At 45.5% G+C, this 14,142-nt stretch overlaps 1 protein-coding gene across 1 annotated transcript; it reads right to left on the bottom strand.

Moving 5' to 3' along the window:
- Positions 1-4,637: 4,637 nt before the first annotated feature.
- LOC135237296 (RNA-binding protein 15-like) lies at positions 4,638-10,754 on the bottom strand. Its single transcript, XM_064304306.1, has one exon. The coding sequence runs from the start codon at positions 10,572-10,574 to the stop codon at positions 7,959-7,961; it is 2,616 nt and encodes an 871-aa protein (XP_064160376.1). The 5' UTR covers positions 10,575-10,754; the 3' UTR covers positions 4,638-7,958.
- Positions 10,755-14,142: the final 3,388 nt, after the last annotated feature.

The following is a 14,142-nucleotide window of genomic DNA, read 5'->3' as shown; positions in this document are numbered from 1 at the left end:
AGGAGGGTTCCTGCGAAGGAAAGACTGGAAAGTCTGGCTTGGGAGGGAGGCACCCAAGCCAAAATAAAACATAAATGACTGCAGCGTGACAGAAGAGCTCTCACACCAACTCTTCAAGCGAGTTACTATCACTCAGTAGCATTTCTGCACACCCACTCCTGGCCACTCACACAGGATGTGTAAAGGTTCACATACAGGCCCATTGGTTTCAATTTCCATTTATAGCATGCCAGTTTAACCACACAGCCTAGCCCATTTATGATCTTGATCTAGAAATAATCTGGATTTGTATTTGCGGTTGTATGAACTTTCATGAACCTCAAAGAGATTTAATGACCTAATTCGCCACCATACATAAATAAATATCTGTGTTGTGTGGTGCGGTGTGTGGGGGGTGGGGCACCGCCATGCCAACACCACTTTCAGTTAAAAACTGGCTCTCCCAGGTCTCCCAACAAACCTGGCCTTACCTCACTTGACGTTTTACAAGGGCAGGTGACAGCCTGGTCTCGTTCCATGGTACTTCCAGAGGGAATCCCAAAGACAGGCAACCCCATTGCGGCAGCAGCGTTCCTAAAATAATTTAAATAAAAAGCACATTCAGGATATTCATACCAACATTTCAACCCCAGATTACAGAGACCGTACCAGAGTTTGGTTTAATATACACGATAAATGACATATTCCTTTGTTGAGGGAAGACATTTGTGCAAATGTAAGATTATCAACTGGCCTTATGCGTAATAAATCAAATACAAATTAATACGCTGAATAGATTTCAAAATATACCCGAGTTGGCTTGGCATACCTAACCCTGCCAGCTGGAAGCTGGGTGTTAACACCGACCCTTTGAACAACTCACGTGGTTGGGAGTTCAGAAGCCACCACCACAATTGACAATTTTCTCAAACCACTTTTCAAACAACTACACTAAGAGCTCTGCAGAACTGAGGTCAAGCAAGAGGTGTCAGGGAGCAGGAAGTAACCTAAAAGGTAGACGCACTACAACGGGCATATCGTACACTGGCCCTGTCACTCTACCAATGATCGCGGCTTTGAAAACACCCAAGAGGAGGAGCTGCTTTGGAGCTTTTTATTGTCCAATCCCATAAAAGTGTCACCTCTGGGGGGTGGGGGAGGGGGGGGCGGGTACAGGCACTGGGCCTCTGCTGTTCCTTAACGCTACGATTTGGGGGGGGGGGGGGGGACAGCTTAGAGGCCCTGGCAAAGACGGCATAAGCAGAAAGGAGGTAAGAAAAGAGCTCTCCTCGCTCGCCCTGACGGACGGGGTCTGCCCCTGCAGCTGAGTACACACACGCCTGAGGACGTCGGAGGAATGCGGGCGCTGAAAGGGGCCCCACGCCGGCCTGATTAAACAGGGTGGAGCGGCTCGGAGCCGCGGGAGGGACAGGGCCCTCTTACTGGCCGTACCAACACCCAGGTCTGGACCAAAAATTAGGAGGAAAAAGCTGAAGGAAGCACACCCATTTAACATGTTAAAGCAGTGCCAAAGCATTCATCATTACAGTAATTGCCCCCCCCCCCACACACACACACCCCTCCCCCACCCCCCACCCAAACACAACAATGGCAAAAACGCAGCGTAACGGTCAAGAGAAACCTGCGGATCACGTGACGCCCGTGACCATCGCGCTCACCAGACGCGGTCGTGTTAGCCCCTGCAGGAGACCCCACGGTGCGGTCAGCTCGCAGGAACAGAGGGACAAAAAAACACGGAGCTTCAGCATCCTGCATCTCTCTACCACTTTCACACACAAAAAAATAAACTAATAAACTGTAGATGTAACTGTGACAAGCAGGTGATCAGTGAAACCAAGGCCCTGTCTTCTCTTCTGTCACGAAAGATGACTAAATGTATTTTTACTTCATGGTTCCGCATGTTTTCGAACCTTTCGAGCACCTACCTTCGCCAGCACATACGCAAAAGGAACACCATTCTCAAGCCAGCCCACCCCCCTAACCCCACTGCTCCATTTCCAAAAAGATTTATAGTTAGTCAGATTCCAGACTGTTTTGTGATGCTACTAGATGATTTACTTCAGTAAAATTCAGCATAACATTCCATGACAAGCAGAACCATTTCAGCCCTCTTCCATATAGTGCATTTCCTCATTCCCCTAGGCCATGTATGTCATCTTAAACTGGCAGCCATATGGGTTTACCCCTCATACCTTTTCCATTTTCAGCCTGAGCAGACGTTCTCCTACCCAACAAAAGACATGACCTAGTAGTTAATTGCTCTTGCTACACATTCTGCCCATTACTGGGTGACTTACCGTTAACCGCAAACACGACTTACAAAATGGATGCCCCAAAAATACACTGGGAAGATACAGGTATTGGTTCGGCTTAGGACGCAAATATTTTCACCATACCTTATACTCGTGCTACAATTACTTGACAAAATGGGAAATATTTATATTACAGGAATGTGCGGAGTACAACAAATAATAGCTGAAGCCCATTCTCTAACAGCACCACACATCTTAACGGTCTGAAAATTTGCCATGGACATTAAACTGTAGACTACTGGCAGAGTATTGGACAGTATTCAAAAGAGCAAGTCTTCAGATGCATTTGATGCATTATTCAACTTTTATGTATTGTGTGTGTGTGTGTGTGTGTGTGTGTGTGTATACATGTATATACATACACTGACTTTAGGACATGTTTGAAACCTTCTTTTGGTTCTTTCTATTCTATTTGAAAAAGATTACATGATTATAATCTTGTAATATACTCATCCTCAGCAATGCGATTGAGAGGCAAATTACAAAAAAATGTAAAAATAAGTAACCTTTTTAAAACATGAACACAAATTAGCCTGAAGTTATATGATGCCACAGTGGACATGTTTGAAATAATGCTGTGAAAATACCAAACTGACATTCAGGATATTTTTCTGGCTGCTACAACTGTCAGCACCCAATCACCAAAAATGTCATTCAAATGAGGTGTGGCACACTTTTGTTTAAAAAAATAAATAAAATACAAAAATAAATCTATAAAAATATTCATATGATATTCCAAGTGGTACACATGTAGAGTTTTTTTTAACCACAGAGGAGAGACGGGTCTCCATGTATACGCACCTCTGCAGCAGGCGGCCATTACAACTCCTGATTAGCATCTCACATTACCTGACGTGACCTTTGCTGAAGGGCGTCGAAGCTGCGACCACGCCCCCAAACGCCGCCTCCTTGTCACCACAGAGCGAGAGGAAAAGGTGACGTAGGTCCTCCAGCGGGAGAGGAGGAGCAGAGGACCACCGAAACAGCAGGACAGGGGTCCCCCACGAGGTGGACAACACAGCTCCACGCACGGAAAATTCACAAGGTCTTTCCTCTTGCTTTCAGATCGCCGACAGTGGAAACTCACTTCGATTCCTGGCCGGATCAGTTTTCAATTAATCTTTTCAAAATCATAGATAAAAAGGAGAAAAAAAAACAACAAAAGCAATATGGATCCCTGTACAGGAAATCAAAGCGACTATGTTTCTCTTGTTTTTGTACAATTCCCCCGTTCACACAAGGAGACACTGAGCAGAAGATGATGTCGCACGGATGGGTGGGCAGTGTGCTGGGGTTGCCGGGGAAACCGCAGTCATCAGGACACATGCAGAGGAGAGGAAGGCAGTGCTGGCGCATAAGGCTGGGACGGCCAGGGGCCCCCTCCAAATCAAAACAAGGACAACAAAGGAAAACGCGAAACCCAACTCCTAGCCCTGACCCCGGGGAAATCCTCTTCCTTCAGGCTTTAGAATGAGAACCAAAAAAATCAAATAAAAAAAAATCAAACCATAACTGGAGAGAAAACACAAACCAAACGGCCAGAAAGGTGAGTTAAAGGACCGCTCCTCTGGAACTGGTGACGGGGGCGTCAGAACCGGCTCCAGGCCCCTCTGTGGCGGGAGGAACCCGCTCTCGAACGGTACTCTCCTGGCAGTGCTGGAGCTGGCTGCAGGGGCCATCGGCCTAGTACCCCCGTACACGGCGTGCGCGCCCCCACTTGTGTGTGCACGGACGCCGTCGGGTCTATTCCCTCGCTCAAATGCAGAAACGGGGCACCACAGGGGCCAAACATTTAGGTACTTTGGGAGGAAACCACCCCCCGCCACAACCTCGAGGACAAGTCGACCGGGACCAACAACAACAACCACCCAGGGAAGGCCACTGGCTGCGGGGGGCACCCGACTCTCCGGCCCCGTTCTCCGGTTACACTGGAGCGTTTCCCCCGCTGTGTTCACGCCGCAGAGCAGGACCCCCGGGCTCTAGGGCCAAGGGGGCGGAGCCAATACACGTGACCCCGCCCCTACCCCCGCTCCGCAGGTGGGGGGTGCAAATCAGGCAGGCGAAGGCAAGCAGGCATTTACCGTGAGACCATCAGGAACTCTTCGAAAAGGGGGAGGAGAGGGATGAACAACACTGATGAACAACACTGAAAGATGGCTTTGCCTTGCTCTCACTCTATTTCCTCTCCTTCCTGGACTGAAAAGGCGTGCTTTTCTTTCTCACTCGCAGACAGGCGGCCTCTTAAAGTGCGGCAACAATTCCTTTCGCAACACAACAAAGGTCAGAATGGGTGTCTTCAACTCACTTCCAAGGCAGAAACATGTGTGTTTTTTTTTTCCTCAAGAGAAAGACAATTTATTGATACTGAAACAAAATCAATTAAGTGCGTGTGCACTTTTTTTGTGTGAACAGCTACTTCTTAGCTGCATAGGTGCACAGACGTGTTTCCTCAAATATTTTTTTTCCCAGAAATCAGGTGTACACAGCACAAAGCAAAAGGTCATTTTTTTCCACTTAAAACACGGGAAACTGGCATCACAAATGCAGTTACACAACTTCTAAGCTGCTCTCTTAGTGAAAATGCACAAATACTATACGGAAAGCTTTCTCCATTGCCTCATCAGAAAGGCTCCCGTATGACTTTACACAAGCTTTTTTTTTTTTGGTTGTTCCCAGGCACAGAAAGTCCATCTGTCAGGTTGAATTTGTTATCCAGTCCTGTGTGGCTTGCTTGGAGCTGAAGAACATGTCAGAGAAAGAATACAGATGTTTTAAACAACATTTGATTGCACCTAACATAGAAATCTGACAACAGTCCTTTTTTCTTTTTTTTTTTTTTAAATTACAATATCCATGTATGATTAGAAGTCTTTTCAAAATTAACCTAAAATTGAAAAGGGGGCAATGGCACCAACAAGTTGCTAAGTATGCTATTTTACATTATCTAGGGCATTCCAAACATTATCCATCAAAAAAATGCAACCTGGCATAAAATCTAAAATTGATTTGAAACACATTATCAATTAACATGCACCAAACACGAAGCCCATATCTCAATTGTCCGGGTCAAATGTTACGTGGCAGGCTTAAAACACAATGAAAATAAAACATACAGTACAAACTCGTTCCAGAAGCATCTGTTCTGAAGAAATAAACATGTTATCTAAAAAAAAAAACAAAGGTATAGGTGCATAGTGAAGTTAAAAACCAACAGTTTCTTTTGAGTGAACTTCAAAATAAGGCCCTTTAATATTAGATAACATTAATGTGCTGCCACCGGCAACAGTTTCACAAGAGTAATCAAAATGCACATCTGGTTTTGTTGAGAAATGTCAATAACCATAACGAGAGAATTTACTCAAAAAAGGACTCAAATGCAAATATTTCACCAAACTCTCATATACCCCATTGGGGCATTTTGTGGGGTTACAAGCAATCTGGAAATTGGGACTTAAAAAATGAACATTAGACCAAACAGTGATTGCGCACTTCTTGAAGGATAGTATTTCTGGTAGGCAATTCAACCATTACAGAACAATACTGATATCTGTAACCCAATATTTCAAAGGGCTTCCTGCTAGAGATATCCCTGTACTCAATGGCTATTAATAGATTATGTACCAATAGCGGTTATGAATTACAACCAGATCTCAGTTCGTCTAATATTACACAAGCTCCATTAAAGACCATGATAGTCTCACAGGCTCAAATGGGTATGGGACTATAACAGACCATCTGTCAAAATAAAGGGCCATATTCCTGTCTGAATATTATTTGTACTTATTCCTTCTTGCATTTTTTAAGTGGTGAGCCAACTGAAGACTTTACCCCAGTCGATGTGGTTGAGAATTTGACTAAACCGTGAGCAAACGCCAACCAACATTTCTCACTCTTTCAGTTAAAAAAAAAAAAACTTGAAGCACAGAATTATTTAATTCTTGGGCATTTCATATAGCCTAAGTACCTTCATTATCATTCAGCACAGGGCCACTACAAAACGTCACAAACAATCTAAGATTTTGTTTAGTGAGCTTTCTGTTTTGACATGTTCAAGCACTTCTGTTATTGCAGATGCAACCTTACTGACCTTCAACATTGATCTCGGGCATTTACTGGTGCCAAGCCCAAAAATAAATAACTGACAGAACTGAGAAGGGGGAAAAAACATGCTTGTTGGATTCTGAACCATAAAGCGGGTTACTGAAAGTGTAAGAAACCTGTTAATAGAGCCATTGCTGTGAAAACTAAATCAAGCAGGTACTATTAAATCAAGCAGGTACTATTAAGAGCATTTAACGTTTGATTAAAAATCCTCTGAACTGCAGAGGTACTCCTGTTTAGACTGTCCATCATGGGATACAAAGTATTGTATGCCCCGATAGACTTCCCAGCCTCTATGCATACCATATTTTCTGTATGCTTCCTGACAACTGGTGACAATGGCTGACATTATCCTTAGTGAACAAAACTGCAGTAACACCACACACAAGCACTTTGATCCAGTTCTGATAAAGCAGAGGTGATGGAGCCAGTTTTCACTTCCGTTTCTGATTAAATGTTTCACAAAAAAAAACAAAAACCAATAACAAAATAATTTGAAATAACCTACAATTAAAAATAATCTCTTTATATTTACGTACATTTTCAAATCCAAATTAAATTTGTCCACTTGATTTAGCACCTAGCCTAAATCAAATATATTCTCAATTAAAGTCTTGTCACACGCTACGGGTTTTAATCAGGACTTCGGCCTCCAGAGTTAAAAAGTAACGGTTGTTTTTTTCAGAGGGGCGAAAAGTACTTTTCGTTTTTAAGGTGATTAAAAACTACTCTAATTCTACAGCAATGTTTAGCGTAGCCTTGTGTCTGTACAAATAGCTTAGGCTATGCTTCATCCAGCAAAAGGATGGAAAATGTGATAAAATCCTGTTGACTGCAAATTACAGCTGAACTTTTCTGTTACGCTTTGATCAACTGGGAAAGAAAATTAGGTCTATATGCTGATTAAGCGGAGCGGAGGCAGTATAATACCAACTGTCAGTTGCATAAACACACACATCACAGTAGACTTGGTTGTGTTTCCAAAAATAGAATCACATCCACATAACAGAAAACCTTATGCATTATGGGATAATGAATCTCAGACCAGTCGCAACTCAAGATAGACTTTAAAAAAAGATTTTAACACATAACTGCTGCAAACTTAATATTCCATTTAAAAAATATGCATTACGGGTGAATCTGAATTCATGGATGAGAAAGCAGACTTTCCAAGACCCAAATTCTAAATTGACAGTTAGCTTGTCTAGAAGAGTAATTTAATCACGTATGGATTAAAATTACATAGTTTAGTAATGCCTTCCTTAAACCAGAAAATCTGACCATAATGTGAGTGTACAACCAAATCACAATGACAAATCTGAACCATTTTACAAGAGAATGCCAAAATAGCTACACTACATTCCTTTCTGTTTGGAACTCCATTTTGGGGGGAAAAAAAGGGAGGAAAAAAAAAACTTGGACATTTACGATTGCTATATCCCATAATGCAAAAAAGAGCACATGCAATGTTGCTGATAAATTATAATACATTTTTTTTTTCTTGTTGATGTTTTTTTTTCTCCTTTTTTTTTTTTCCTTTACATTTTACGACGCTCCTCGGACGATGATCATGACCAGGTAGTCCTCTTCTGTTTTGGCGAGGGCCTTTGCGGAGGAATCCAAGAACTGCTGGGAGAAATCACAGGGGGGGAAGGCGTGGAGGACTCCAGCGTTGTCTTTGTCGCGGCTGCCGCCCACGGGCAGGCTGATGACTCCCGCCGCCTGCTTCTGCTTTAGGTAGGAGACCAGGTTCCTCAGCGGCCGCTGGGTGGAGGCCGCCTGGTCCGACGCCGACGACCCCCCCTCGGAGCTGCCCGGCACGGCCAGGAGGACGGAGTAGCCGCTGGGGCCCGCCACCTTGATGCGCCGCGTCACCTCGTCGAGCTTGGGCTGGTCCAGGCGCAGGCGCTGGGTGATCTTCAGCTGGGCCACCTTGCCGCCCGTGGAGCCGTCGATCAGCAGGCCGGTCGCCACGCCCAGGTCGCCCTCCAGGAGGTGCATGTTGGAGGGGAAGTTGCTGTTCTTCAGGAGCAGCATGCCTTGCCAGGCCAGGCTGAGCTTCTGCCCCTGGCCGTCCTGCTTGGCCAGCTGCGCCGCCTTGGAGGAGCCCGGGTCGAAGCGCTCCTCCTTCTTGGCGGGGCTCTTGCACGTCTCGCTGACCTTGCGCTTGCGCTCCCGCTCCACGTTGGCCGCCCCGCCGAGCCCAGCCGCCGCCGCCGCCTCCGCCACGCCGAGAGCCTTCATCCTCTTCTCGGCGGGCGCCCGGTCCAAGCTGGAGTGGCGCTCCCGGGCCGGGGAGGGCCTCTCCGGGCGCAGGGGTCGCTCCGAGTCGCTGTAGCGGCCCCCGTCTCTGCTGCTGCCCCCGGGGCTGCGCTCCAGGGAGGGGCAGTGGCGGCGGCGGCCGCGCTCGCTGCTGTCGGGCGAGCGCTCCAGGTGCCGGCTGTCCTCCAGCAGCCGCCGCTTGCGGGTCTGGTCGCGGTTCTGCAGCTCGCGCTCCCTCTCCAGGGACCAGGCCTCCCGCGGCCGCCGTTCGCGCTCCAGGTGCTCCAGCGGCTCGAAGGCAGCCGCCGCCGCCGCTGCCGCCACGGCCCGCACCCGCTCCCGGACCGCCGGCGCCGCCCACTCGGCGGTGGGGTACAGCTCTCTCTCCCGGAAGTGCAGAGGGGGCGGAGTCCTCTCTCTGACCCTCAGCACGTCAGGGGCGGCGCGGTGGACGAAGGATTCCGCGACGAGGTCGTAGTGGGGCAGCGGCAGAGGCTGCAGGTACTGCTGCTGGTAGCGGTGCTCCGTGTCGGCGAAGTCCACCCTGAGCCGGCGCTCGGGGCCCCCCAGGGGGAAGCCTCTCATGTGGGTGCACGCCGCCTGAGCGGCATCCAGGCTTTCATACTGGATGTAGGCCCAGGTGTCTCCTTTCCTGTAATCAATAGTCCTGATGGTGCCAAACCGGTCAAACTCTCTGGCCAGTGCGGCGAGGGGGACCCAGGGGCCCAGACCCCCCACCCACAGGCGGGTGGTGGGCGTGGCTTTGCCGTAGCCAATCTTGATAGGGTTGCGGCAGACCACTTTGCCGGACATGCTGATCTTGGCCCTGTGCGCCATGTCCAGGTTCTCGAACTTAAGAAATCCGTAAGTGCTGGTCTGCCCCCGGCTGGGTCGCTTGATGTCCACCTCCGTGATCACGCCAAATCTGTCAAATGCCCTCCGCAGGTCATTCTCAGTGACTGTGATATCCAGATTGCCCAGGAACAGTGTCCTGTTGGCTCTCTGATCATCTTCCGGGGAGATGAGGTCCTCTTCACGAAAAGCAGCACGCTCTGCAATGTAAGCAGGGCGTGCCCTCGCCTCATAAAAAGCATATTCCCTTTCCCTCTCCAGGTCTCTGGGTAAGGGTGGCGGTGGGGGTGGGGGAAGGCGACCCAAGGCTAACTGCTGCAGCCTGTAGTCTCTGTATCCCAGGCCAGTCGGCGACAAAGGTCGTTGGGTATGCAAATGCCTGTGTCCTGCCACTGTTGCATAAGTGTCCTTTTCAATGGGAGAACGACTCCTCCGCCTATTCATGTATACGGCTTCAATTTTTAAAGGTCGGTCATAAAGCACCAATCTCCCCCGGGCGTGTTTTGCCGCCCTGGCATCTTCCGGCCGCCTAAAGTTCACGAACGCCACCCTCTCGTCGCCAATCCGGCTTATTTTAACACTCACGTCTCCGAATTTTTTGAATTCGTGAAAAAGTCCATCTTCTATTTCCTCGTCGCTCAACTGTGAGCCCAACTCACTAATTTTAAGAGTCTTGTACTCACTTTCGGTACTCGGGAGCGAAGGCCGCTGTTCCACGCGCGCATTGGTCCTGGTAGTGGCCAGCTCGAGTGTAAGGTTCGTGTGGTTCTTGCTGCTCGAGCTGGCAGCAACGTTGCTGTAGCCGTGGTTACTCCCAGTACGACTGGAAACATGACCATCGAAGTCCCGACTTTCACGTTTTTCTGCCAATAAACTCCTCCTAGCCGAGCCACCGTCGCTTTTGGTCGAGCTGTTCCCGTTGTTGCTGCCACCAGACACCGAAAGAGCCCCCATTTTCTTGCTGGTCGGGTGGCTTCCTCCCCTGTCTCGAATGTCATCCACGGCCCGTGAGCGTTTTTTCACAGGCGACCGTTCCTTGCCTTTCATGTTTGCAATTTCTACTTGCAACTACTTTTACCCCGGCAAAAACAAAAAATACCTAAACGCACTAACATTCACTGTAAATATTCAATATTCTATTTTCTAAACGATTGGAAATTGTTTAAACAGTCAGTGTCCTTTCCTCAAAACACCGCATCCGCCATCTTGAAGCTACACATAAGTAACCCCGCCCATCATCGCGACTGGAAAACCAAAAGAGTAGAGAACATTTCATTGGTTTAGACTAATGCCACTCAATACGGGACATTTTTCTCTTGTTCTCTTGAAAATGGCTGCGTAGCTGTTCACAATTTCTTGTGCTGTTTTGATTTTCAGATATTTCGTTTCCCAGGCGTAGTGACTATATTGTGGTCTGAGTGCATGACGTAAAACTGAAAGTCACTCTTTAATTTCAGAACCCCCTATATCGGATTGATTTGAACTTCCTGATGATTTCTATACGAAAGAAGGTTATAGGTTATAAGTGAGAGTGAAATGAAAGTGAACTTGAAATTGCTTGCGACTTTTTACAACACATTTCGGAGATAAATTATTTTCACTAGATTATTTTCTGAGACTGTAAAAAATATGAATTTGGCATATACAATGCCATATGATAGAGATAGCTGTGCAGCTTCTCTTGCTCATGCCAACCTATAGCCTTAATGCATACTGTGCCACCGTGTTCACTTCCTTAAAAAACTGAACAAATTGTGTCATAATCGAACTTGGGTGTTGTCCATACGACAATAGGCTACTCTGCTTTTCAATTATTTCTAGGATTCAACTCCTGTGTTGCCCAAACCAAATGTTGACATAGCTGAGAGCCTTGACAGATAGCCTAAGTGTGAAATGGCTATTGACAAAGCAACCGCTGTTCACAAAATGAACATGGGGACCTGCGGTATTTGACACACCCTCTGTCAAAGGATGTACATACTTTATGTTCAAGGTTTTGAATATTGAGCAAAATGTGTCCTAAAGTTGTACTTACACCAGCTTGCAAGAAGATGGCGTATGTGCAACACCTCAAGTATTCTACAGCCTAGTCACCGATTCGTGTTACCACTAGTCTCTTAATTCTTTAACCAAGGCGCTCTGGTTTGTGCAGCGTGATTTGAACCGTCACAAAATACAGGCTATTTTATATTCGAAGACAAAGTCCTCAATGAAAAAATCCTCATGAATTTTAATAATTATTTAGTATCCCAATGAAAATATTTTAATGGTTGTACGTCAAGAAGTTAGCAGAGTTCTATACAGCCCTGGATCAGATGCATATTATATGAGCATTTATAGTTACTTTATTTAGATGTCTTTACAGTATTTTCAAATGCAATATGTATACCAAATAAATAAAATAAAATGGTGTTTTGAATTGAAGTGCTCAACTACATTCTCATGCACATTTTGCCAGTAAAATATAAATACATAAAATTGGACATTTAAAATATGTTCATCAAATGCTTTTCAAATGGGTTGTTTTTGCTGGGACTCAATACATTACGATCACTTGGCAAATATATACAGTATGACTGCAAATATATGGGGGAAAGGTTGCATTGTGTTTTGCATTAACATAAATGTATACTGAGGCTGTGCTTGTGTATATTCCAAAAATCTGAAAGGAATTTCAATGCATTATCAAATATGCCCTGAAATAAAATACTAGATATTTGAAAATGCTGTATGCCAATACTGTATATCAAAACAGTTTATTAATAGTATTTGAAAAAGTATCACATAAACAGTAAATTAGTGTTTGTAAAATCATTTATAGCTATCTCTTAAACCAACAGTGAAAACTACTGGGCAGCTATAGACTGAATTTTTTTTATTTTTGGTTGCATTTTATGGTTAAAGTTAGAAATAGGTGGCAACCAGTCAATATTTCACATTCCCCAAAAACATTTGTTTTAAAGTCTAAAGAGAAACATCTTCTGCCAAGTGCCCAAGGTACATTTGGAAGTGTGCTCTGAAAAAGAAGATACAAAACAGTAAAAGGTACTAATTAGTACCCAAACAGAACATTATTGTACTTTCAGAATACATTTGTCAAATTTGTTTCCTAAAGAACAAAAATGTACCTCCACTGTACCTTTATTTCTGAGAGTGTAGTGTAGGAGAGATCTGGGACACTTAGTCTAAATGTGCGTTTTTTACATCTTCCTTCTGTCTTTTCCATCATTTTTCCATAATGAAGTCCTACGTAGTTGTTTTCGCATAGTAGGTTTTGCATAAACCTGTGCAATTTATTACAGCCTACAATTGATTTTGCCCGAAATGGGTTTCAAATTTTTTAAAATAAAAACTGTTGCCCTAAACAAGCAATCTCTAACCATACTGAGTGCATTACAGAGGCTTAACATGTAGGGAAAACTTTCACTAATTCAGTTATTAATTGCACAAACACACAAAGGCTTTCAGGCTACCTATGTGATTGAACAACTAACAGCAATTAACTGAACTTTCATACTTACATTTCACAATTGGGGTCTTCTAAATACCAGCTACATAGTACAAAAATACAAAGTACAAAATAGTTTTTATTTTTGCCTTCTACCACTTTGTAGTCAGGCAAGGCCTAAGAAGCTATCCAGTTCTGCTTTTTTTCTGACAGGTTGCACATTTTTGCCACGCGCAACCCTAATGCCGTCTCTCTGGCATCGCGTTAAAACCACAATCATCTGCCAACTGCTCCGCTCCTAATGGATTTTACGTCTACGTCTATGTTCGGTTTAATGAGGAGAATTGAAATCGGGACAGCAAACAGCGACCACAATAAAAGGGGGTCTGGGGAGAAGGGGAGGAGATGTTGAATTCTTGCTCACCTCAGCCACATGCTGGCTGCCACACTCTGACAGGCCTCTGATGAATGGACGGCCTTGTTTCCCTAAATGGCAAACAGCACTGCGGGCTTCCATCGGAATACAAGGCAACCTGATTTACTGGGGTAATAGGTACAAGATGACCGATGCCCTGGACTCAAAGTTTCGCCCCGCCATAAACGCCAATGTCATACATTATATTTTATGGCCACTTAGGAGACTTAAAACGTGTGGCAGGAAAAAGACTGCTGGTTTAGCGTGTGCTCGACCAGAGGTGTGGGCATTCTGTTTGCCCTGCTCCGCACGGCTCTAACTGCCTACAGTATGAAATGACCTCTGGAAGGTCACTGTCCATCTGCCCCAGGGCACTAAAAACACACAGCTGAGACTTCAAATGCATTGGGAGGTGTAACCCAATGGCATTCTGTGTAGCAGTATCCCGAGACATAATTCTGAATGTCAAGATTTAAAAATAAAAAAAAGTGCTTGAACAGTATTCTTTCCATGTATTACATCAGCCAGCTCCAAGTGAGTCTCCTGCCTCCAAGCTGTTATCATCACTCGAAAGTTTTTTTATGGTATATCTTATCCTCTTAATCTGGGATTTAATCAGGGGATTCTTTTCGGCTAAGCCTAGCGCTGCTGTCCCCACCGGCCTTGCCCGAGCTGAAGGGCGGGGGTGTGGAAAGCGTTTCTGACAAGCCAGCCCCCATTTTCTATTGAAACCACATGGTGTCTGCTCATGC

Source organism: Anguilla rostrata, chromosome 13, assembly GCF_018555375.3.
Source record: "Anguilla rostrata isolate EN2019 chromosome 13, ASM1855537v3, whole genome shotgun sequence".
Classification (NCBI taxonomy): Eukaryota; Metazoa; Chordata; class Actinopteri; order Anguilliformes; family Anguillidae; genus Anguilla; species Anguilla rostrata.
Note: the sequence above shows the minus strand (reverse complement) of the source record. Positions and strands in the feature narration are given on the sequence as shown.

What these genes read in the sequence shown, in the direction of transcription:
- LOC135237296 (XM_064304306.1), bottom strand. Translation starts at nt 10,574, where the DNA reads ATGAAAGGCAAGGAACGGTCGCCTGTGAAAAAACGCTCACGGGCCGTG.